This window comes from Stenella coeruleoalba (assembly GCF_951394435.1).
Source record: "Stenella coeruleoalba genome assembly, chromosome: 1".
NCBI classification, from domain to species: domain Eukaryota; kingdom Metazoa; phylum Chordata; class Mammalia; order Artiodactyla; family Delphinidae; genus Stenella; species Stenella coeruleoalba.
Genome location: NC_137169.1, coordinates 163,704,772 through 163,726,419, shown reverse-complemented (window position 1 = coordinate 163,726,419; position 21,648 = coordinate 163,704,772). Strand labels below are relative to the sequence as shown.

The following is a 21,648-nucleotide window of genomic DNA, read 5'->3' as shown; positions in this document are numbered from 1 at the left end:
CTGCAAGCACAGACTCATCCTCAGGGCATCTCTTATGCGCTAAAAATTGAACACCTACTATTTGTCTATTCGTCAGATATTCTGATGAAGCCCTGGGGTTGTAGAGAATCTAGAGAGAATTCTGAAAGGATCCCTGGATGAGAACCCAACTTGCCCAGTAAACCTCCTCCCTGGACCATAAACTGCCTGAGGGCAAGGACTGAATATTTGCTTCTCTGCCTAGCAGGTGCTCAAGTTATTAACTGACTGACCAGACACTAAGCACTGGCTAAATAGTCATGGTCTAGAAAAATCCAGAAAAGAGGAGTTCCCCCAAAGCCCAAGGAGCCCCGCCCCTGCCCCACCTTCTCTAATCCCCTTCTCCAGTTGGCTCCCTCCCTAGTCCATCTGGAGTGGGATCTCAGGTAAAAAGAAGCACTGATACACACTGCTGAGGGATGTTCCCCAGTCTAGAGTATAAAAGGACAGAAGAACATTCCTGGGCCATACCCCCCAACCGGGGCAAACCCCTTCTCAGGCCAGAGGCTGCACCTCTTGCCCATGCCTTTGCTCACCACCCTCCTGCGGTCTCCCTGTAGGCGATCAATGAATGAGATCGTGTGTGTCTCGCCCCCGTCATCCAATGGGCTGGGGCCCGTCCCTGTCTCTGTGAGTGTCGACCGAGCCCGTGTAGACAACAACCTGCAGTTCGAGTACATAGATGACCCCCGGGTGCAGCGCATCGAGCCCGAGTGGAGTATCGCCAGGTGAGGCAGAGCGGGCGGGGATACACCCAGCTGCCGTGCAACCTGATCCCTTCTGCCAAAGTGCAGCTCCTGTGAGGATCCTAGGGGGACAAGTGGTAGCAGTTTGAGAGGGTTTTTCACCTAACCCAGACTCTGCTTGTTCCCAGCGGCCACACACCCCTGACAGTCACAGGCTTCAACCTGGATGTCATTCAGGAGCCAAGGATCCGAGTCAAGTTTAATGGCAAAGAATCTGTCAATGTGAGTAACCACGGGTCCCCTTGATCTGCAGGCAGCACGGCTGTGTCTGTGTTTTGCAGTGTGATAAGGTCTGTGTTAGGCACTGGGACATTCGACCGCCAGAGAAGAGTCCAGAATCATGGCCCCAAACACCTGGGCCTCACAATGATTTTTATAATTACAGTATAATCATTTCTTGTCAGAAGGTGATGTCATGAGTGTATAAACATACTGGCTTCTGAGCCTAAGATATGGTGCAAAAGGGCTCCTGTTTTCTGCCATGTTCACTTTGAGGTCCGATAAGAGGTAGGGTGAGAGGGAGAAGAAATTCTGGATCCAGATTCAGACATCTGTGAATTGGAAACAAAACACCACCATCTATTAGCTCTACAACCATGATCAAGTCATTTAACGTCTCTGATCCTCCCTTCCCTGGCTAGAAATGCTGATGATAAGACTTGCCTCGCAGATTTGTAACCTGCAACTTGGCTGGCACCTGATAAACGTTAGTCACTGCATGCAGATATTTCCACCCTGGTTGCTAAGATGATCAAGCTGAACATTTCACTTTATTCCTCTGTGCAGACCCATGTAATTTAATTTTTTTCCACTGTGGATTTTTGTGATGTTAAAAAAGTTCTCTATCATAAGAGCAGAATGTCTGCTATGTTGTGATAAATTTTTTAGTTCGTTCTACTGGCTCCATCCTTCTCTTTTCAGGCAATATTTTCTGAAATGTTATTGTATTCATAATTATAGTCCAGGAGATGCTGTTACGGCCATTATTTTTCATATGAATTACTGCTTTGACCTTCTGGGCATTGACGAGGCTGAGATGGAGACGGAGATGGGCGAGATGGTGTTGGATCTACCCTCTTATCCCTGACACATTCCCAGCATGCTTGAGGCTTCCCTAGGAAACAGAGAAATACAGAAAGGGACAGGCTGCCAGAAGGCTAGATCTGGAAAGGTCTCAGGGATGATCTAGTCCAAACTTCTCACTGTATAGCTTAGAAAACTAAGGCCAGAAAGCAGTAATGACTTGCCCCCAGTCATGAAGGTGGCTGGTGGCAGGACCAAGCTAGATCCCAAACATCTGACTCTTCTAACTAGACCACGTGAGATGATGGTGGGCTTGACATTTCATCATGCCGGAGACATGGAGACACCTGTATCACACCTGCAGTGACCCATTGTGCTCACAGCTCTTTGGGCTAGAAGAGCGCGCAACTCCAGATCCCAACGTAGAGCCTGATCCATGAGTGAAAGAGGGGGGCCCCCGCCCCACTTCCAGACCGAGGCTCAGTGTCCCCAGGCCACCTCCATCTGTTTGCTGTCTCTAGGAGTTGGTCAGCCTGGGGAGGGGCAGCCCCTCCTGGACCAGCAAGGCCCCAGAGGTTAAAGCCTCAGAACACAGAAAAGAAAAGACGTGGTTAATCTAGTACAGAGGGAATTTTGGAGGATGAGTGCATGACTGACAAGATTAACCTCCGAAGGCTGCAGCATTGGTCCCCGGGAAGCTATTGGAAGAGAAGACTGGGCTGGGCAGGCCTCCCCACACCTGGCAGCCTTCTGAGAAGGCCTGGGTCCTGGGCGTCCTGTGCGCCCGCCAGGACACGTTGGCAGCCCCAGGCAGGAATCTCCCCAGCAGTTCTCCCAGCTCACCCACCAGGACCTCAGTGCTTCAAGGAGTTAAGAGACAGCTCCTGCCTCTCGAGCATTCGGGGCCCTGAACTCCAACAGGGACCTGCTTGGAGTCTGCAGGCTGACAGGCAGCCTGGAGGAAAGGCCTGGGTGTGCAGGTTTCCACCAAGCCGGGCCCCAGCATGGGAAGCCCGTAAACTCCGCCCGATGCCCTCTCTTTCAGGAGTGGTGAGAAAGAACCATGTTGCCCCTGAGGCCCTACCTGGGCTCCACGTCATCCTCAGTCCCCGGGGGCTACCCCCTGCCTTTGGGTTTGGAAGCAGCCCGTGAGAAGGGCCAAAGCGAAGGCCACAAAACCCAAAGGAATGTTTGGCAAAGTGCCGATGCAGCGCTGGGCAGAGAGCAAATGGAGGCCGTTTGTCTGGGGGTGATTTGCTCATTCACAGAGGAGTCCCATCCAGGGACACTGGAGTGAGCAGGGAGGAAGATGAGGGGCGGGGCAGGGAAGCGGTCCTTGGGCTGGGAGGTCTGCCCCGTGGAGCCCAGGGAGGGGACTCCCAGCTCAACTCTGTTTGACCGCACCACCATTTTCCTCATGCCAGGGTGTCCCCAGCTGGAACGGGAAAGGGACATTAGTTTCACAAGGGGCTGCTGAAGGGTGAGCTGAAAAGGGCGGGGATGCGTACTAACCTCCGACACGGCACGAAGCCCTCGGCGAGCTGTTGGTTTAAACTCTTCAACTCCCTCTGGAAAGGGAGGGTTAAGACTTGGAGCTCTGACATAATTTCTATGCAAGCATCAGCTTTTTTTGCAATTTCACACACGGTCTTGTTTTCCGAACATGAAGCCTGGGTATGTGTGTGTTGGCCAGACACGCAACATGTGTGGACCTGCCAGGACAGTGTGTACTTGAGCAGGGTTCTCACAGATGCCCTTGGCTGTTGCTGGGACACTGTGACTCCCAGAGCCAAAACTGAGCCACGCAGCGCGAGACAGGAGGAGGTGGGGAGGGGTCCAGGTTTTCTTCCCAGATCACACATGGGTCCTAGAGCGCTTTCTTCAATCTGGCTGCTGCCTTGGGAAGCCCTCAAACTAAACCACCAGAGGAGAGAATGGCACAACACATGCCACGCGGGGCCAGCTCAGCTAGGATGTTATCTGGGAGATGAGGGTCCACCAAGGAAGAAAGGACATTATGAACTCAGTGTCAATACCAAGGTTATACCCCCCATGGAGAGTTAGGGGGCACTTGGTTGGAGAAGAGAGAGATCCTGACTAAAACATTTAAGGAGGTGAAGGATCCTTTTCATCCATCAGTGTTTTCAATAAACATTAACTGAACACCTACTATGTGCTCATCTCACACAACTTCCTTCCTTCCATCTCACACACACACACACACACACACGCGCGCGCGCGCGCGTGTGCGGGAGACTGCTTCTGTCCTACTTTTTCCGCAAACATCCATGCTCCCTCATCCCCAGACCTTTGCTGCTGTTCTCTCTGCCAGGGACTTGATCCCTTACCATCCCCCCTGTCTGGGTAAGTCCTACGCATTCTTCAGGTTAAATTTCATTCATCTCTTCCAAAGGAAAGCTCCCATGAGCCACCCTCACCCTGCCTCAGGCCATGCATGCTCGCGCACAAACACAGGCTCGTGCACACACACGGACACCCGCAGAGTGCCTAGTACTTCCCCAACCCGGACATTTCTCACCTCCATCCATGCATTTAACAGTGCTGGTGCCCCTCCTGTGCTCCAGGCCCTCTGCCAGGACTGCACTGTAATGCTTGTCAAATCATTTGTCTCCCCGATAGACTGAGGCTGTTTCACGGATGGCCCAACTACTGGCACCGTTCCTGGCACAAAGTAGGTGCTCACTCAGTGTTGGTGAATGAATAAATAAAGTTAAAACACGCCCCTCCCTGCCAAAAAAGAAAAAAAAACAAACAATTTCACAGCCTTTTTCCTTAAGCAAGTAGCCCACTGGAGACCGGCCAAAACAAGCAAAGGGTGGGAGGGCGGCAGTGTGACCCCCACCATCACCTGCTGGGTGTTTGAACACCATGCTCTTGGGCCCTTTAGGTGTGCAAGGTTGTGAACACCACCACCCTGACCTGCCTGGCACCCTCCCTGACCACGGACTACCGGCCCGGCCTGGACACCGTGGAACGGCCGGACGAGTTTGGATTCGTCTTTAACAATGTCCAGTCCTTGCTGATTTACAACGACACCAAGTTCATCTACTACCCCAACCCGACCTTTGAACTGCTCAGCCCCACTGGGGTCTTGGATCAAAAGCCGGGATCCCCCATCATTCTGAAGGTAGGAGGGTGGGATGGCTGCCTGCCACGCGCAGGGGTGGCCGGAGCACCCCTCTCCTGGCCTGGCCTCCCTTCGATGCACACGGGCTCACATGGGTGTCATCTCCCTGTGAAGGGAGCTTGGTTATACATATCGACCCACTGAGTGACATATCTTGCACTTGGGATTCTCAAGGAACACCGTAGAGTATTTCTGTGTGTCCTTGTGAGCTTTGGGACCTAAAAGTCCTGCAGTGCACTGGAAGCAACGATGTCCTTTATTGACCCCATCCGTGGCCGCAGTAACTGCCCTCAGATGTGAAGAGGTCACGGTCCCCTGGTACCATCCTTCCAGGTGTGTGTTACTCTACCACTTTCACTTCTATCCCCTGCATCCTCCCCCAAACTTTCACTTGTTTACTGTTTGGTCCCCGCTTCCTTTCTCTTTACCACTCTCTTCCTCCCTTTCATTCTCTCTTCCCTTTGTTTTCTCTTTTTCTGTCTAAATTGTGGCTGTTAGAAGTCCTCTCCAAAAATTTACCATGGAGTCACTCATTGGTTTTTGCATTGCTCCCCTTACCCCACCTCTTTAATCTCTTTTTATTTTTATTTATTTATTTTGTTCATCAACATTAGAATATATTTTGCATTTATATAATAAAATATAGAAGACAATAAAAATAAGTGAGCATTGCTACAAGCAACAACAGAAATAAAACTCATGAGCAATATTCAGCAAAACAAGGCAGACATAAAATGATATACATTGTATGGTTTCTTTTTTAAAAATTCAAAACTGGGCAAAACAAATTTATGGTGAAGATAATGGTTATTTTGGGGGCAGAAAGCAGGGGTCATGATGAGGAAATGGTATAAGGAAGGCTTCCGAGATCCTGGGAAAATTCTGTTTCTTGATCTGAGTAGTGGTAATACTAATGGGAGTTCAGATAACTCACATAAGTCATAAGTTTATAGTTAAACTTATGCACTTTTCTCTGTGTTATAACTTATTAAGAAAGCTAAGACAAAAGCCTTATTTAGTTCATTAAGATCAACAGCTGGCAGAGAATTATTGAATATTATTTCAGACACCTACAAAGTTCAAGGAACCGTGTAAGGTGATGAAAGATTCCAAGTCCATTCCACTATCAGATTTTTTTTTCTTATTAAGTCATCCATTTTATACACATCAATGAATAAATGTCAATCCCAATCTCCCAATTCAGCACACCACCACCACCACCACCCCACCGCTTTCCCCCCTTGGTGTCCATCTGTTTTTTCTCTACTTCTGTGTCTCAATTTCTGCTCGGCAAACCGGTTCATCTGTACCACTTTCTAGGTTCCACATATATGCGTTAATATACGATATTTGTTTTCCTCTTTCTGACTTACTTCACTCTGTATGACAGTCTCTAGATCCATCCACGTCCCTACAAATGACCCAATTTCGTTCCTTTTGATGGCTGAGTAATATTCCATTGTATATATGTGCCACATCTTCTTTATCCATTCCTCTGTCGGTGGGCACTTAGGTTGCTTCCATGTCCTGGCTATTGTAAATAGTGCTGCATTGAACATTGGGGTGCATGTGTCTTTTTGAACTATGGTTTTCTCTGGGTATATGGCCACGAGTGGGATTGCTGGGTCATATGGTAATTCTATTTTTAGTTCTCTAAGGAACCTCCATACTGTTCTCCAAGTGCCTGTATCAATTTACACTCCCACCAACAGTGCAGGAGGGTCCCCTTTTCTCCACACCCTCTCCAGCATTTGTTGTTTGTAGATTTTCTGATGATGCCCATTCTAACTGGTGTGAAGTGATACCTCATTGTAGTTTTGATTTGCATTTCTCTAATAATTAGTGATGTTGAGCATCTTTTCATGTGCTTCTTGGCCATCTGTATGTCTTCTTTGGAGAAATGTCTATTTAGGTCTTCTGCCCATTTTTGGATTGGGTTGTTTATTTTTTTAATATTGAGCTGCATGAGCTATTTATATATTTTGGAGATTAATCCTTTGTCCGATGATTCATTTGCAAATATTTTCTCCCATTCTGAGGGTTGTCTTTTCGTCTTGTTTATGGTTTACTTTGCTGTGCAAAAGCTTCTAAGTTTCATTAGGTCCCATTTGTTTATTTTTGTTTTTATTTCCATTACTCTAGGAGGTGAATCAAAAAATATGTTGCTGTGATTTATATCAAAGAGTGTTCTTCCTATGTTTTCCTCTAAGAGTTTTATAGTGCCCAGTCTTACATTTAGGTGTGTAATACATTTTGAGTTTATTTTTGTGTATGGTGTTAGGGAGTGTTCTAATATCATTCTTTTACATATAGCTGTCCACTTTTCCCAGCACCACTTATTGAAGAGACTGTCTTTTCTCCATTGTATATCCTTGCCTCCTTTGTCATAGATTAGTTGACCATAGGTGTGTGGGTTTATCTCTGGGCTTTCTATCCTGTTCCATTGATCTATATTTCTGTTTTTGTGCCAGTACCATATTGTCTTGATTACTGTAGCTTTGTCTGAAGTCAGGGAGTCCGATTTCTCCAGCTCCGTTTTTTTCTCTCAAGACTGCTTTGGCTATTTGGGGTCTTTTGTGTCTCCATACAAATTTTAAGACATTTTGTTCTAGTTCTGTAAAAAATGCCATTGGTAATTTGATAGGGATTGAATTGAATCTGTAGATTGCTTTGGGTAGTATAGTCATTTTCACAATATTGATTCTTCCAATCCAAGAACATGGTATGTCTCTCCATCTGTTGATATCATCTTTAATTTCTTTCATTAGTGTCTTATAGTTTTCTGCATACAGGTCTTTTGTCTCCCTAGGTAGGTTTATTCCTAGCTATTTTATTCTTTTTGTTGCAGTAGTAAATGGGAGACTTTCCTTAATTTCTCTTTCAGATTTTTCATCATTAGTGTATAGGAATGCAAGAGATTTCTGTGCCTTAATTTTGTATCCTGCAGCATTACCAAATTCATTGACTAGGTCTAGTAGTTTTCTGATGGCATCTTTAGGATTCTCTATGTATAGTGTCATGTCATCTGCAAACGGTGACAGTGTTACTTCTTCTTTTCCAATTTGTATTCCTTTTATGTCTTTTTCTTCTCTGATTGCCGTGGCTAGGACTTCCAAAACTATGTTGAATAATAGTGGTGAGAGTGGACATCCGTGTCTTGTTCCTGATCTTAGAGGAAATGCTTTCAGTTTTTCACCATTGAGAATGATGTTTGCTGTGAGTTTGTAGTATATGGCCTTTATTATGTTGAAGTAGGTTCCCTCTATGCCCGCTTTCTGGAGAGTTTTTGTCATAAATGGGTGTTGAATTTTGTCAAAAGCTTTTTCTGCATCTTTTGACATGATCATATGGTTTTTATTCTTCAATTTGTTGATATGGTGTATCACATTCACTCATTTGTGTATATTGAAGAATCCTTGCATCCCTGGAGTAAATCCCACTTGATCATGGTGTGTGATCCTTTCAATGTGTTGTTGGATTCTGTTTGCTAGCATTTTGTTGAGGATTTTTGCATCTATATTCATCAGTGATATTGGTCTGTAATTTTCTTTTTTTGTAGCATCTTTGTCTTGTTTTGGTATCAGGGTGATGGTGGCCTCATAGAATGAGTTTGGGAGTATTCCTTCCTCTGCAATTTTTTGGAAGAGCTTGAGAAAGATGGGTGTTAGCTCTTCTCTAAATGTTTGATAGAATTCACCTGTGGAGCCATCTGGTCCTGGACTTTTGTTTGTTGGAAACTTTTTAATCACAGTTTCAATTTCATTACTTGTGATTGGTCTGTTCATATTTCCTATTTCTTCCTGGTTCAGTCTTGGAAGGTTATACCTTTCTAAGAATTTGTCCATTTCTTCCAGGTTGTCCATTTTATTGGCATAGAGTTGCTTGTAATAGTCTCTTAGGATGCTTTGTATTTCTGGGGTGTCTGTTGTAACTTCTTCTTTTTCATTTCTAATTTTATTGATTTGAGTCCTCTCCTTCTTTTTCTTGATGTGTCTGGCTAATGGTTTATCAATTTTGTTTATCTTCTCAAAGAACCAGCTTTTACTTTATTGGTCTTTACTATTGTTTTCTTTGTTTCTATTTCATTTATTTCTGCTCTGATCTTGATGATTTCTTTCCTTCTGCTAACTTTGGGTTTTGTTTGTTCTTCTTTCTCTAGTTCCTTTAGGTGTAACGTTAGATTGTTTATTTGAGACTTTTCTTGTTTCTTGAGGTGGGCTTGTATAGCCATAAACGTCCCTCTTAGAACTGCTTTTGCTGCATCCCATAGGTTTTGGATCATCGTGTTTTCATTGTCATTTGTCTCTAGGTATTTTTTGATTTCTTCAGTGATTTCTTCAGTGATCTCTTGGTTATTTAGTAACGTATTGTTTAGCCTCCATGTGTTTGTGTATTTTTTTCCCTGTAATTGATCTCTAATCTCATAGTGTTGTGGTCAGAAAAGATGGTTGACATGATTTCAATTTTCTTAAATTTACTGAGGCTTGATTTGTAATCCAAGATGTGATCTATCCTGGAGAATGATCTGTGCGCACTTGAGAAGAAAGTGTAATCTGCTGTTTTGGAATGGAATGTCCTATAAATATCAATTAAATCTATCTGGTCTATTGTGTCATTTAAAGCTGTGTTTCCTTATTAATTTTCTGTTTGGATGATCTGTCCGTTGGTGTAAGTGAGGTGTTAAAGTCCCCCACTATTATTGTGTTACTGTTGATTTCCTCTTTTAGAGCTGTTAGCAGTTGCCTTATGTATTGAGGTGCTCCTATGTTGGGTGCATATATATTTATAATTGTTATGTCTTCTTCTTGGATTGATCCCTTGATCATTATATAGTGTCCTTCCTTGTCACTTGTAACATTCTTTATTTTAAAGTCTATTTTATCTGATATTATTATTGCTACTCCAGCTTTCTTTTGATTTCCATTTGCATGGAATATCTTTTTCCATCCCCTCACTTTCAGTCTGTATGTGTCCCTAGGTCTGCAGTGGGTCTCCTGTAAACAGCATATATATGGGTCTTGTTTTTTGTATCCATTCAGCAAGCCTGTGTCTTTTGGTTGGAGCATTTAATCCATTCATGTTTAAGGTAATTATCAATACGTATGTTCCTATTACCATTTTCTTAATTGTTTTGGGTTTGTTTTTGTAGGTCCTTTTCTTCTCTTGTGTTTCCCAGTTAGAGAAGTTCCTTTAGTGTTTGTTGGTTAGGTGGTGCTGAATTCTCTTAGCTTTTGCTTGTCTGTAAAGCTTTTGATTTCTCCATCGGATCTGAGTGAGATCCTTGCTGGGTAGAGTAATCTTGGTTGTCAGTTCTTCCCTTTCATCACTTTAAGTATATCCTGCCACTCCCTTCTGGCTTGTAGAGTTTCTGCTGAGGTATCAGCTGTTATCCTTATGGGAGTTCCCTTGTATGTTATTTGTCGTTTTTCCCTTGCTGCTTTCAATAATTTTTCTTTGTCTTTAATTTTTGCCAATTTGATTACTATGTGTCTCGGCGTGTTTCTCCTTGGGTTTATCCTGTATGGGACTCTCTGTGCTTCCTGGACTTGGGTGGCTATTTCGTTTCCCATGTTAGGGAAGTGTTTGACTATAATCTCTTCTAATATTTTCTCGGGTCCTTTCTCTCTCTCTCTTCTCCTTCTGGGACCGCTATAATGCGAATGTTGTTGCGTTTAGTGTTTTCCCAGAGGTCTCTTAGGCTCTCTTCATTTCTTTTCATTCTTCATTCTTTTCATTCTTCTTCATTTCTTTTTCATTCACTGTTCCGCAGCAGTGAATTCTACCATTCTGTCTTCCAGGTCACTTATCCGTTCTTCTGCCTCAGTTATTCTGCTATTGATTCCTTGTAGTGTAGTTTTCATTTCAGTTATTGTATTGTTCATCTCTGTTTGTTTGTTCTTTATTTCTTCTAGGTCTTTGTTAAACATTTCTTCCATCTTCTCGATCTTTGCCTCCATTCTTTTTCCGAGGTCCTGGATCATCCTCACTATCATTATTCTGAATTCTTTTTCTGGAAGGTTGCCTATTTCCACTTCATTAAGTTGTTTTTCTCGGGTTTTATCTTGTTCCTTCATCTGGTACATAGCCCTCTACCTTTTCATCTTGTCTATTTTTCTGTGAATGTGGTTTTTGTTCCACAGGCTGCAGGATTGTAGTTCTTCTTGCTTCTGCTGTCTGCTCTCTGGTGGATGAGGCTATCTAAGAGGCTTGTGGAAGCTTCCTGATGGGAGGGACTGGTCTTAATCTCCTTTTAAATAATCAATTAACTTCTGTGCACATGTGTCAATTATTCCTATTAAGATTGCTCTTACCTACAGGGCAAAAACCTCTGCCCTCCTGCTTCTGGAGGTGCCAAACTCAACTACACTGTGCTGATTGGAGAGACCCCATGCACTGTCACTGTGTCCGAGACACAACTGCTCTGCGAGCCTCCCAACCTCACTGGGCAGCACAAGGTCATGGTGAGTGAACCGTCTTATTATTCCTCCCCTCCTCATCTTTCATGTATAATCTGTCATAAAGAAAGGGTCTTCAACCTCCTCCATATCTCCTCATCACAAAGTGCTATATTAAAATGGGTAGGAGCTAAGAACACAAGAAAAGAAAGGCAGATGATAAGCAGGAAGTTGTTTTGTATCCAGACTGCACTGTGTGGTTGTGGTCTCTCATGCCCTTTCTGAATCAAGAAGGATTGGATGCCAGGGCTCTACAGTGACCGTGTGTGTGCCATGCACAGGTCCACGTGGGTGGCATGGTATTCTCGCCCGGCTCGGTGAGTGTCATCTCAGATAGCTTGCTGACCCTGCCAGCCATCGTCAGCATCGCGGCAGGCGGCAGCCTACTGCTCATCATCGTCATCATTGTGCTCATCGCCTACAAGCGCAAGTCTCGAGAAAATGACCTCACTCTCAAGCGGCTCCAAATGCAGATGGACAACCTGGAGTCCCGTGTGGCCCTGGAGTGTAAGGAAGGTAAGTGGAGGCACTCCCTCGTTTCTGGGACCCTCTTTCCTCACCAGCCTTATTACCCCCCTCCCTAAAATAGCTCTCATCTTTGCTCCCATCTCTTCTACCACAAGCCACCCTGCTCCACTTTGACCTCTGTTTTCTCTTAAACTTCCTTTGCCCTTAAAATGCCCACAGTAAGGCCCCAGACCTGATCCCATTATTCTGTCCCCCTGTGCCCTGACTCATCCCACAGTCTGGCCCAGCCTACTCTCCTTCCCGGGACCGCAGTCTCCCCACAGTCAGAGCCTCCTGGGCCCTGTTGCCTCAGACTCTAGATCCCCACGTAGGAGTGACAGCTCCTTTTGCCTGGCTGCCTTGGAGCAGCAGGAAAGGTGAGAGCACATGCCCTCCCTTCCACCCCATCCCCTCCCCCACATTGTGACTTCAGCCAGTACTGCAGGCTGAGCCTCTGAAGGCCACTTGCAGGGCATCCCAGGCTGTGGTGGTGGAGACAGTGTTTCTTCTGTCTCCCAAGCAACCACAGCTACCTGGTGTCCCCTTGGGCTGAGGACCTGGAAGACTCCCTGGGTAAACATCTCAATTAGGAATCAAAAGACTTCTCCTTTTGCTGCAAACTTCAAGATCAGAACAAGCCCTCTGCTGGATGAAAGGGAAGAGCTGGGCTGGGGCAAAGTGGGCCAGGCTCCTCCCAGCGCCAGGGCTGGGGAGGAGCAAGGAGGGCGTCAGGAGACAGGTCTGCCACCAAGGGGAAGCCCCTGTTTGGCCAAGGGCCTGGTGGTCAGGGCTCCCTAAGTCTGGGTTTGGTGGTGTTCTCAGTTTCGTTCATGTGTGAGTGTGAATGTTAAATATATATAACATAACATTTACCATTTTAACTTTCTTATCTTTGCACCCTAGTGCTCTCTCCACTTCTGTGCACAGAAGTTAATTGGTTATTTAAAAAGAGATTAAGAGGCATTAAGTATATTCACAGTATCGTGTGGCCATCACCACCATCCATCTCCAGAACTTCCACATTTTCCCCAACTGAAACTCTGTACTCATGAAACAATAATCCCTCACCCTCCTCTCCCACTTTCTGTCTTTATGAATTTGACTACTCTAGGAAACCCATATAAATGGCATCACACAGTATGTGTCCCTTTGTGTTTGGTTTATTTCACTTAGCATCATGTCTTTAAGGTTCATCCATGTTGTAGCATTTGAAAGAACTTCATTCCTTTTTAAGGCTGAATAATAGTCCATTGGGTATATAAACCACATTTTACTTATCAATTTATCTGTCAATGGACATTTGGGTTGTTTCCACCTTTTGGTATCATGAATAATGCTGCTGTGAACGTGAGGGTACAAGCATCTGCTCAAGTCCCTGCTTTCAGTTATTTTGGGTGTATATGTAGGAGAGGAATTGCTGGGTCATTTGGTAATTCTATGTTTAATTTTTGGAGGAATCACAAAATTGGTTTCCAGAGCAGCTGTACCACTTTACATTCCCTCCAGCAAGATATGAGGGTTCCAGTTTTTCCACATCCTAGCCAACACATGTTATTTTCCACTTTTTTTATAATAGCCATCCTAATGGGTATGAAGTGGTATCTCATGGTGGTTTTGATTTTCATTTTCCCCCAAGGTTTTTGCATCTTGGTTTACTCTCTTGCTTGGAAAAGGGGAGCAAAGCTACCTATTCTGGTCTTTGTTTGATCTGTTCGACCACTGCCTCTCACCTGCTTCTAGCACCTGTATCACCTGCATGACCCAAGTCATGGGCTTCCTTTGTTTTAACTACACTTATAATACATAGAAAGAAAATTCAAAATTATAGGTAAGCATAGAGGAGGAAATAATATAAAAATCACCCATAGTCCCACCACCTAAGAAAGGCAGACTGGAGATATCTCATCGCCCCTGGAGACGCACCCCTATAACCCTCCCTGTCTCTACACCTGGCCCTTCCCTCCTCCACGAACTTCTCCCGCCTTTCCCCTCCCCGGCCTGCATTCCCCTCCTGAGCTTCCCTGTCTCCACTGCACTTTCATAGCTTTTGCCGAGCTCCAGACAGACATCAACGAGCTGACCAGTGACCTGGACCGCTCAGGAATCCCCTACCTGGACTATCGGACCTATGCTATGCGAGTCCTGTTCCCCGGCATTGAGGACCATCCCGTCCTGCGTGAGCTGGAGGTAACACCCGCCTCCCTCGCCCAGCTGCCCAGCAGGGACGTGGGCCCTGGGTTTCCTAGGAAATGCCAATGGGGCCCAGTGCTCAGAAGAAGGTCAGGAGTGAGGAGAAGAAATAGCTTGTAGAAGCATCACCGTAACGGGGATATTTCCAACCAGGAAAATCACAGCCGGGGGGGCACCCAGGCTCTTTGGGATGATTCCAGGGGAAAGCTGATTATTTGTCATTTTTTAATTAATGACTGAATTAATTAACTAAGATTCTGCCTCATTTCCGAATGGATTTAAGCTGGCTTAAGGAAAGACCTATGATTCTGTGAGGCTTGTTTTTTCATTTCTCAGTTTGTTTTACTAAAGATAATAAATCAGGGCAGAGGAGATTAAGGGGAGGCTAGTAAACCAAGCTAGTCTGCTGCGGTATCTCCTATTGTGTTGCATCCTTGGGAAAATCAGATGAGTAGCATCCTCTCTGAGGTCTCTACCTGGAGCCCAACCCTCTCAACCCAGGGGGAAGTCAGAGCAGACTGCAGACCTCAGAGAACAGTTATTCCTACATCACCGAGGGTGGGGCGGTTACAGGCGTCATGGAGAGGGTCCTATAGCTGGCATCGTCATCAGCCAACACCCTCCTGGAGAGCCGGAAGCTCGTCCTCTGAAGCCACGCCCATCACACCCATCCCAGGTGCAGGGCAACGGGCAGCAGCACGTGGAGAAGGCCCTGAAGCTCTTCGCCCAGCTCATCAACAACAAGGTGTTCCTGCTGACCTTCATCCGCACCCTGGAGCTGCAGCGCAGCTTCTCCATGCGGGACCGCGGCAACGTGGCCTCGCTCATCATGACCGGCCTGCAGGGCCGCCTGGAGTACGCCACCGACGTCCTCAAGCAGCTGCTCTCCGACCTCATCGATAAGAACCTGGAGAACAAGAACCACCCCAAGCTGCTTCTCCGGAGGTCTGACCTGCGCCAGACGCGGGGAGGCATCTAAACAGGGACGTCCGGGGTGGGGCAGGGCTGGTTAGTGTGGGTCCCACGAGAAGGCGCCCCCACCCAGGAAGGCCTGTGTCCCTGCAGCTCCCAGTGCAGAGTCTCATCTTCCTTCAGTCTGGGTGGCTGTGCCGTGTCTGCAGGTGCTGAGCGTGATGCAGGAGCACAGGCCCCAGAGCATCTGAGCTTGAACCCCGGCTCTGCTACCTGCTAGTCGTGTGATCTTGGGCCAGTGATGTGGCCACTCTGCTATTTAGTTTCCTCGTGAACAAAATGGCACTAATAATACCTGTCTTGAAGTCTCCCTCCCCATGCATCCTGAGTTTCACTGTCCAACACAGTAGCACATGTGACCATTAATTTAAAAGAAAATGTAGAATTCAGTTCCTCCATTGCACTAACTGCATCCCAAGTGCTCAGTGGCCGCCATATTGGAAGCACAGATAGAGGCCATTCCCATCATAGCAGGGGCTCTGTTGGACAGCACCCGGCTGGAGATATGGTGTGGCCTCTCCCATCAGTGCCCGGCTTCCTGGATCTGAATCACCAGCATCCACCACCACTCCCTCCTCGGTTGCCATTTTCCTGGCAGGGAAGAGGGTCAGAGACCTTGGCCGTCCATCCCTGAGCCTACCCTCTCTGGGGGCCCTGGGGAGCCCAGCACAGCTTTGGAGCTCAGCTGGCAGCAGGGCTTGGAATGTGCCACCTCCATTTCACTGCCTTCTCGGCAGCCTTCTCCTTGCAAGATCTCAGGCTTCCAGACCCCATGTGGGGTGAGGAGGGAGAAAGAATAGCTTTGTTTTATGAGTACAGAGCCCCCATTCTGCCAATCTGAGCATTAGAAACTCTCATTAAGAACTGTTGTATTTAAATTAGAGCTAATCTCAGGCACAATGCAGGGAGAGGGTGCTGGGAGGGGCCAGGGAGAGAGCCACAATTTCTCCTGCCATTGTCACTCTCTCCCAGGCCCGCATTGCTGATCAGCCCTGGCAAATGCCTGGGATTTACGGCAACCGGAGGGTATTATTTGCACCACGTGCAGCGAGTTAAAATACCCCTCCGGCATCCCCATCACTGCGGGTCTGTCACAGCCACTTCGTTCCTCTGCAGGTCCCCAGATCTGCAGCCTGGGATGATGGGGGTGGGGCAGGACGAAGGGGCGGTGCTTACAGAGGCAGATCCCCTGTCAGCTAAACACTTGCACACACTGCTCTTTACCTGAGGGTCTGGGATCCACGACCCCGCAGGACAGTGATGACAGCGAGCAGGTATATGCACTATTCTTAGCACTTTACATACATTAATTCATTCAACCTTGACAACAACCCTGTGGGATAGATGATGATGATGATGATGATGGTTATTATTATTATCATCCCCATTTAGAGATGGGGAAACTGAACCCAGAGAGAGGAAATGACTTACTCAAGATCACACAGGCCAGTACGCAGCAGAGTCAGGATTTGAACCCAGGCAGTCTGACTCTGTTTGGAGGGGAAGGTACCAGGGACCTTGTGGACCTTGTGCAGATATTCAGACATGCAGGAAATCCCAAAGGGACATAGAAACTCCATCACCCTGAGGCTGGAAGAGGGTAAGAGGATGGTATTCTTGGTCCCTGTGTCTGCAAACCCATAGCACCACTCCATTTTTGCTGGAAATTGAGGTCCAGAAAGAAGCCTCTAGCCCAAGGTCTCACTTCTCATTACTGGTAGCGTTGGGACAGGACACAGTGTCCTGGCCCCCAGCCCTGGCTTCTTTCATGCCCTTGTTCTCTTGAACCCTGGTCCACACAACAAGCTAGGCACACCCCCACCCTTAGACCCCTCCATAAAGGACTGCCCTTATCCCTTCTGCCTCCCCAGGACAGAGTCCGTGGCTGAGAAGATGCTGACCAATTGGTTTGCCTTCCTCCTGCACAAGTTCCTGAAGGTGAGACTGGGAGTGAGACAGGAACTGGGAGTTGAGAGCAAGATGGGGGCTGCCCCTCTGAGCCTGGCCATCAGGGCTGCATGGGGACCCCCCCCCCCTTAGGAACAGAAACCTACCTGGCTGGGTGCCCCAAAGCCAAGCGGGCCTAGAAATAGGGTGGGGAGAGGGAGGGAAGGAGGCTGGTACCCCGCCACCTACGCCCTGCGTCCGCCCACAGGAGTGTGCGGGGGAGCCGCTCTTCATGCTCTACTGCGCCATCAAACAGCAGATGGAGAAGGGCCCCATCGATGCCATCACGGGCGAGGCCCGCTACTCCCTGAGCGAGGACAAGCTCATCCGGCAGCAGATCGACTACAAGACCCTGGTGAGGAGGCAGGAAGCCCAGGGGACAGCACGGACCTCCTGCCTCTAATCTGTGCTCTGCCTTCTCACCACAAAGCCAGTTTGAGGGGTCAATAAAGAGGCTGGGAGGCCGGCCTGGGGGCCAGTCCAGGGGGCATGCCAAGTGTCCCAAGGGTGGACACACAGGCCTGGGCCCCTCCTCCCCTATCACATTGGGTGGGCCTAAAGAGCTTGCATCGCCTGCGTTTACCCTAGATCACTCAGCATTAGCTGTGGGGAAATTAGCATGACGGGGAAGAAGTCTGCTGATCTCTAATATAGAGGCTTCGGGGAAGTGGGAGGCCAGCCCTTGCAACACCTGGAGGCACCCCTGATCCCCCAGGACGTCTCCACCCGGGATGACAGCCTCCCCTAAGCCATCAGGGGCTAGAAAGTAGAGTCCTGTCTCTCTGAGAAAGAGAGGTGGGCAGAAGGACTCAAGCTGTCATTGGCAGATGGCTGGAAGGTGAGAGAAACTGAGACACAGACAGAGGGACACCCGTTTCTCCTGTGAGGAGGGGGAGCCTGGGTAAGAGAAGGCTCCAGGGCCTCACGCCCTCTCCCCCAAATGGCTCCTTCAACTCGCATCCTGTCCCTCTTCCATCGCCACCTGTAGATCCTGAACTGCGTCAACCCTGACAACGAGAACAGTCCGGAGATCCCAGTGAAGGTGTTGAACTGTGACACCATCACGCAGGTCAAAGAGAAGATTCTCGATGCCATCTACAAGAACGTGCCCTACTCCCAGCGGCCGAGGGCTGTTGACATGGACTTGGGTAGGAAACCTGGCCTTGGAGTGTGAGGGCAACTTCCAGGAGGGCATTTGGGCTATGGCAGGGGTGTGGGGGGGAAGCCCTGCCCCGCAGACAGCCCCTCGTCGGGGCATGACTGGGTCCCGTCCAGGTGAGGGGCCAGGTGAAATGCGTGCCTGAAACACTGCCCACTCAGATGTGGCCGCCTCTGGGGAGGCCCATGCTTTTGCCAGCATTGACACCCCCGGAGCCCCAGACGCCTGAAACACTGTCATTGCACCAGCTTGAGGGAGCCAGGGTTGCCAGGCCCCTAGAGGACCCCACGACTGGGCAGTCCCGGCCCCCGCCCCTCACACTGCTCCTGCACCACCCCTCCACCCAGAGTGGCGTCAAGGCCGGATTGCCCGGGTCGTGCTGCAGGACGAGGACATCACCACCAAGATCGAGGGTGACTGGAAGCGGCTCAACACGCTGATGCACTATCAGGTGAGGGCAGGGCTTTGCGTCAGGGACCCCTGCCCTCCCAGAATGCCCCCCCCTTCTGAGGTTTGCTCTAAGGCCCTCAAAGCCCTAAAAGGGTTCTCTTCTCTCCCCTCTCCACCTCCTGCCTGAGTCTAGAGCAGTGATTCTCAGCCACAGCTGCTGATGAGAATTACTGGGGGAAGCTGTCGAAAACACGAGTGTCCAGACTCGCCCTGAGAAACTGACTGAACTGGTGTGGGGTTGGGCTGGACATTCCTATCCTGTACAGAGTGTAGCTCTTCGCCCGCAGAAAAATGGCATCTTTCACAGACAGCTGCATAGTCTCCTGCTGCTTTCTCTTTGCTTTCTTACTAACGCGGCTTACACGTCTCACCTGCGACGAAGCAGGGACTTGGGTCTTATATTCTGCCACTTACTAGCTGGTGCCCGCCCCTGGGGAAGTTGCTTAAGCTCTCATTCTTCTCATCTCTAAAATGGAGTTAATGGTGATCCCTGCCCCATAAAGCTGTGAGGAATAGATTGAATATATAGGTAGAATGTTTAGCACACAGGCAGACACATTGAATGGAACAGTCAAAAAAAAAAAAAATCTCAGCAAAAGAACAAAAGATCCCGAGAGGTATCTACTCTCACCCCCCCTTGCTTCTCATGGTAACCACTCACAGCTGGGGGTCTCTGTAAGATTAAGCACGGGTAGGCTGGTTGGGATTCGAAAAACATACTAAAATAGAAGCTGGAGATGAGCGACAGTGAGGGAAATTAAACCAACCAGAGGAAGCGCCTTGGGCAGCAGGACCCTGTGGGATTGCCTGGTTAATAACATCATCCTCTGTCCCTGCCTCACATGGGGAGGGTGCGGAGGGGCTGGCAGGCTGGGTTCTTAAGCACTGAGTTGCCAACGACCAGGAGGCTGGGGGTCCTAACAGCCAGCAGGACCTGCCTGGGAGCCTCTTGGGGCACAGAGGAAAGAGAGGGGCACTGGGGAAACCCCAAAATGCTCCCTTTCAGGCTCCATCCCCCTTACTGGCCTGCATTTCCCATGCTGACACTCTGCCTGGACCCCCTCCCTAAATGGAGTACGTGTGGTATAGTGGGCAGAGAAAAGAATTTGTGAGTTCTATTTAAACCCCTGCTTCCCCACTCACTGGTGATGTGACTTTAATCTCCCTAAACCTTGGGTTCCTCATCAGTGAATGGAGATATGACCCCAAATTGTGAAGGTGGTTGGAAGTATGAGAAACCACAGGTGAGGTATACCAGGATGTATATACCACTCCATAGTAGCTATAATCACTCTGTTGATTCCACCCCAGCCCCCGACCCCACTTCACACTGGGCTTCGTAGAACAGTTTTAATGAACCAATTAGAACCGAAGAAGAAAGTGCAAAAGAAATGAGCATTATGCCCCCAAATTGTAAGTTTCTCCAGGGCAGGAATGGGGCCGCTCTTCTGTCTTTGGTGCTCTAATGCTTGTTACTGGTCTGTCTGTCCTATGACTCCCAATCAGAAGAATGGAATATTCTGTTCTAACAGTGCTCATCTTACAAAGCACTTTGAATTCCCCGATGTCATTTATCATTCATGTATTCATTCATTCCTCAAATATTTACCGAGCTTTACTTTGTGCAAGGCTCTTCCCACACGCTAGCCCTGAGTGACAGGGGACAAGAGGGATTATTCTTCCCTTTGGGAGACGATGATGATGATGATGTTCATAATAGCAACAGTAATACCAGCAGTTACTGAGTGTCACTGGTGCCAGGCACCACTGCTCCCAGCCTCTACGTGTCCTAATGCCTTTAATCCTCGCAACAAACCTAGACTCGATTATTATCCCCTTTGACACATGAGACAACTGAGGTGCAGAGAGGTTAAGTGACTTTCCCGAAGTCACGTAGCTGCGAAGTGCAGAGGCAAGGTCAGACCCAGCCAGGCATCTTGCCCACGGGTTTGCATCACCTGTTGGTCAAGAGAAAGACTGGAGACTAAGGACAAGGGAGATTTAGTGATGAGACCTGGAATTCAGTTGAACTGTGGTCATTCCAGTCACCTTGTGAATCTCCCTTTAGGTGACGACAAGCCATAAATGATAACATAATCTGTTCTCCCTGGGAGAATAAACCCTTGCTCCTGCCAGGCTTTCGTGTATCATTTCAATTGCAAAGAGAGTTCCTGAAAGTCCTAGGTGGGGAGTTCCTCCTCCTTTTTTTTTTTTTTTTTTTGTGGTACGCGGGCCTCTCACTGCTGTGGCCTCTCCCATTGCGGAGCACAGGAGGCTCCGGACACGCAGGCTCAGCGGCCATGGCTCACGGGCCCAGCTGCTCTGCGACATGTAGGATCCTCCCGGACCGGGGCACGAACCCGTGTCCCCTGCATCGGCAGGTGGACTCTCAACCACTGCACCGCCAGGGGAGCCCCCCCCCTTTACAGACCTAGTGCTGATGGTACAAGCTGCCTGCAGTCTGGGGAGCCGCCCCAACTGGGAAGTAACTACGCATTGGCAACTGTGAAGAGCCCTGGCCCCTGCAGCTTCATGCCATCAAGTCAAAGCATCAACCTCTTGTTACCCTCCCAGGAGTCAAAGGTCCTTGGAGCCCCTACAGGAGAAAAATCTGCATAATCTTAATTAACAAAGAGATTTTTAAAAACTTCCCGGGTTCCCACAGATTTATAGGGAGGGTGAAATTAAACAGCACTACTAAAACTGGCTATCGGGGAATCTCGTTAGTGCTAATGGTCACTTACAGTTTAACTTCCCAACATTTAATTTTTTTTTTGGTGGGAGAGAGGTACTGACAATTTAAGACCCAGAAAGATGGTTTTACGACTGGTGCAGCCATAAATCAAACTTATAAAGTTCATAAAAATTGTTAAAGTAAAAAATGGTTTAATAGGAATGTTTTATGGCCCATAACATTATCATAGCTGTTTTATTCCCTCTGCATTAGGGGTTTAATTGGATCGCCACAATTCTGGGGATTCTCTGTTTTTATTGGATGGAGGGTAACCTTAAATGAAAATGGCCCCAAATGTC

General features: G+C 47.9%; 1 protein-coding gene across 1 annotated transcript in view; it reads left to right on the top strand.

Moving 5' to 3' along the window:
- PLXNA2 (plexin A2) overlaps window positions 1-21,648 on the top strand; it is a 216,648-nt gene that overhangs the window by 186,268 nt on the left and 8,732 nt on the right. The window contains exons 16-26 of the mRNA XM_079937942.1: window positions 579-746; window positions 893-986; window positions 4,696-4,935; window positions 11,253-11,396; window positions 11,672-11,906; window positions 13,942-14,084; window positions 14,764-15,032; window positions 16,931-16,997; window positions 17,215-17,361; window positions 17,995-18,154; window positions 18,513-18,616. Coding sequence (XP_079794068.1) covers window positions 579-746; window positions 893-986; window positions 4,696-4,935; window positions 11,253-11,396; window positions 11,672-11,906; window positions 13,942-14,084; window positions 14,764-15,032; window positions 16,931-16,997; window positions 17,215-17,361; window positions 17,995-18,154; window positions 18,513-18,616 — 1,771 coding nt within the window. The remainder of the gene's footprint in view (window positions 1-578; window positions 747-892; window positions 987-4,695; window positions 4,936-11,252; window positions 11,397-11,671; window positions 11,907-13,941; window positions 14,085-14,763; window positions 15,033-16,930; window positions 16,998-17,214; window positions 17,362-17,994; window positions 18,155-18,512; window positions 18,617-21,648) is intronic.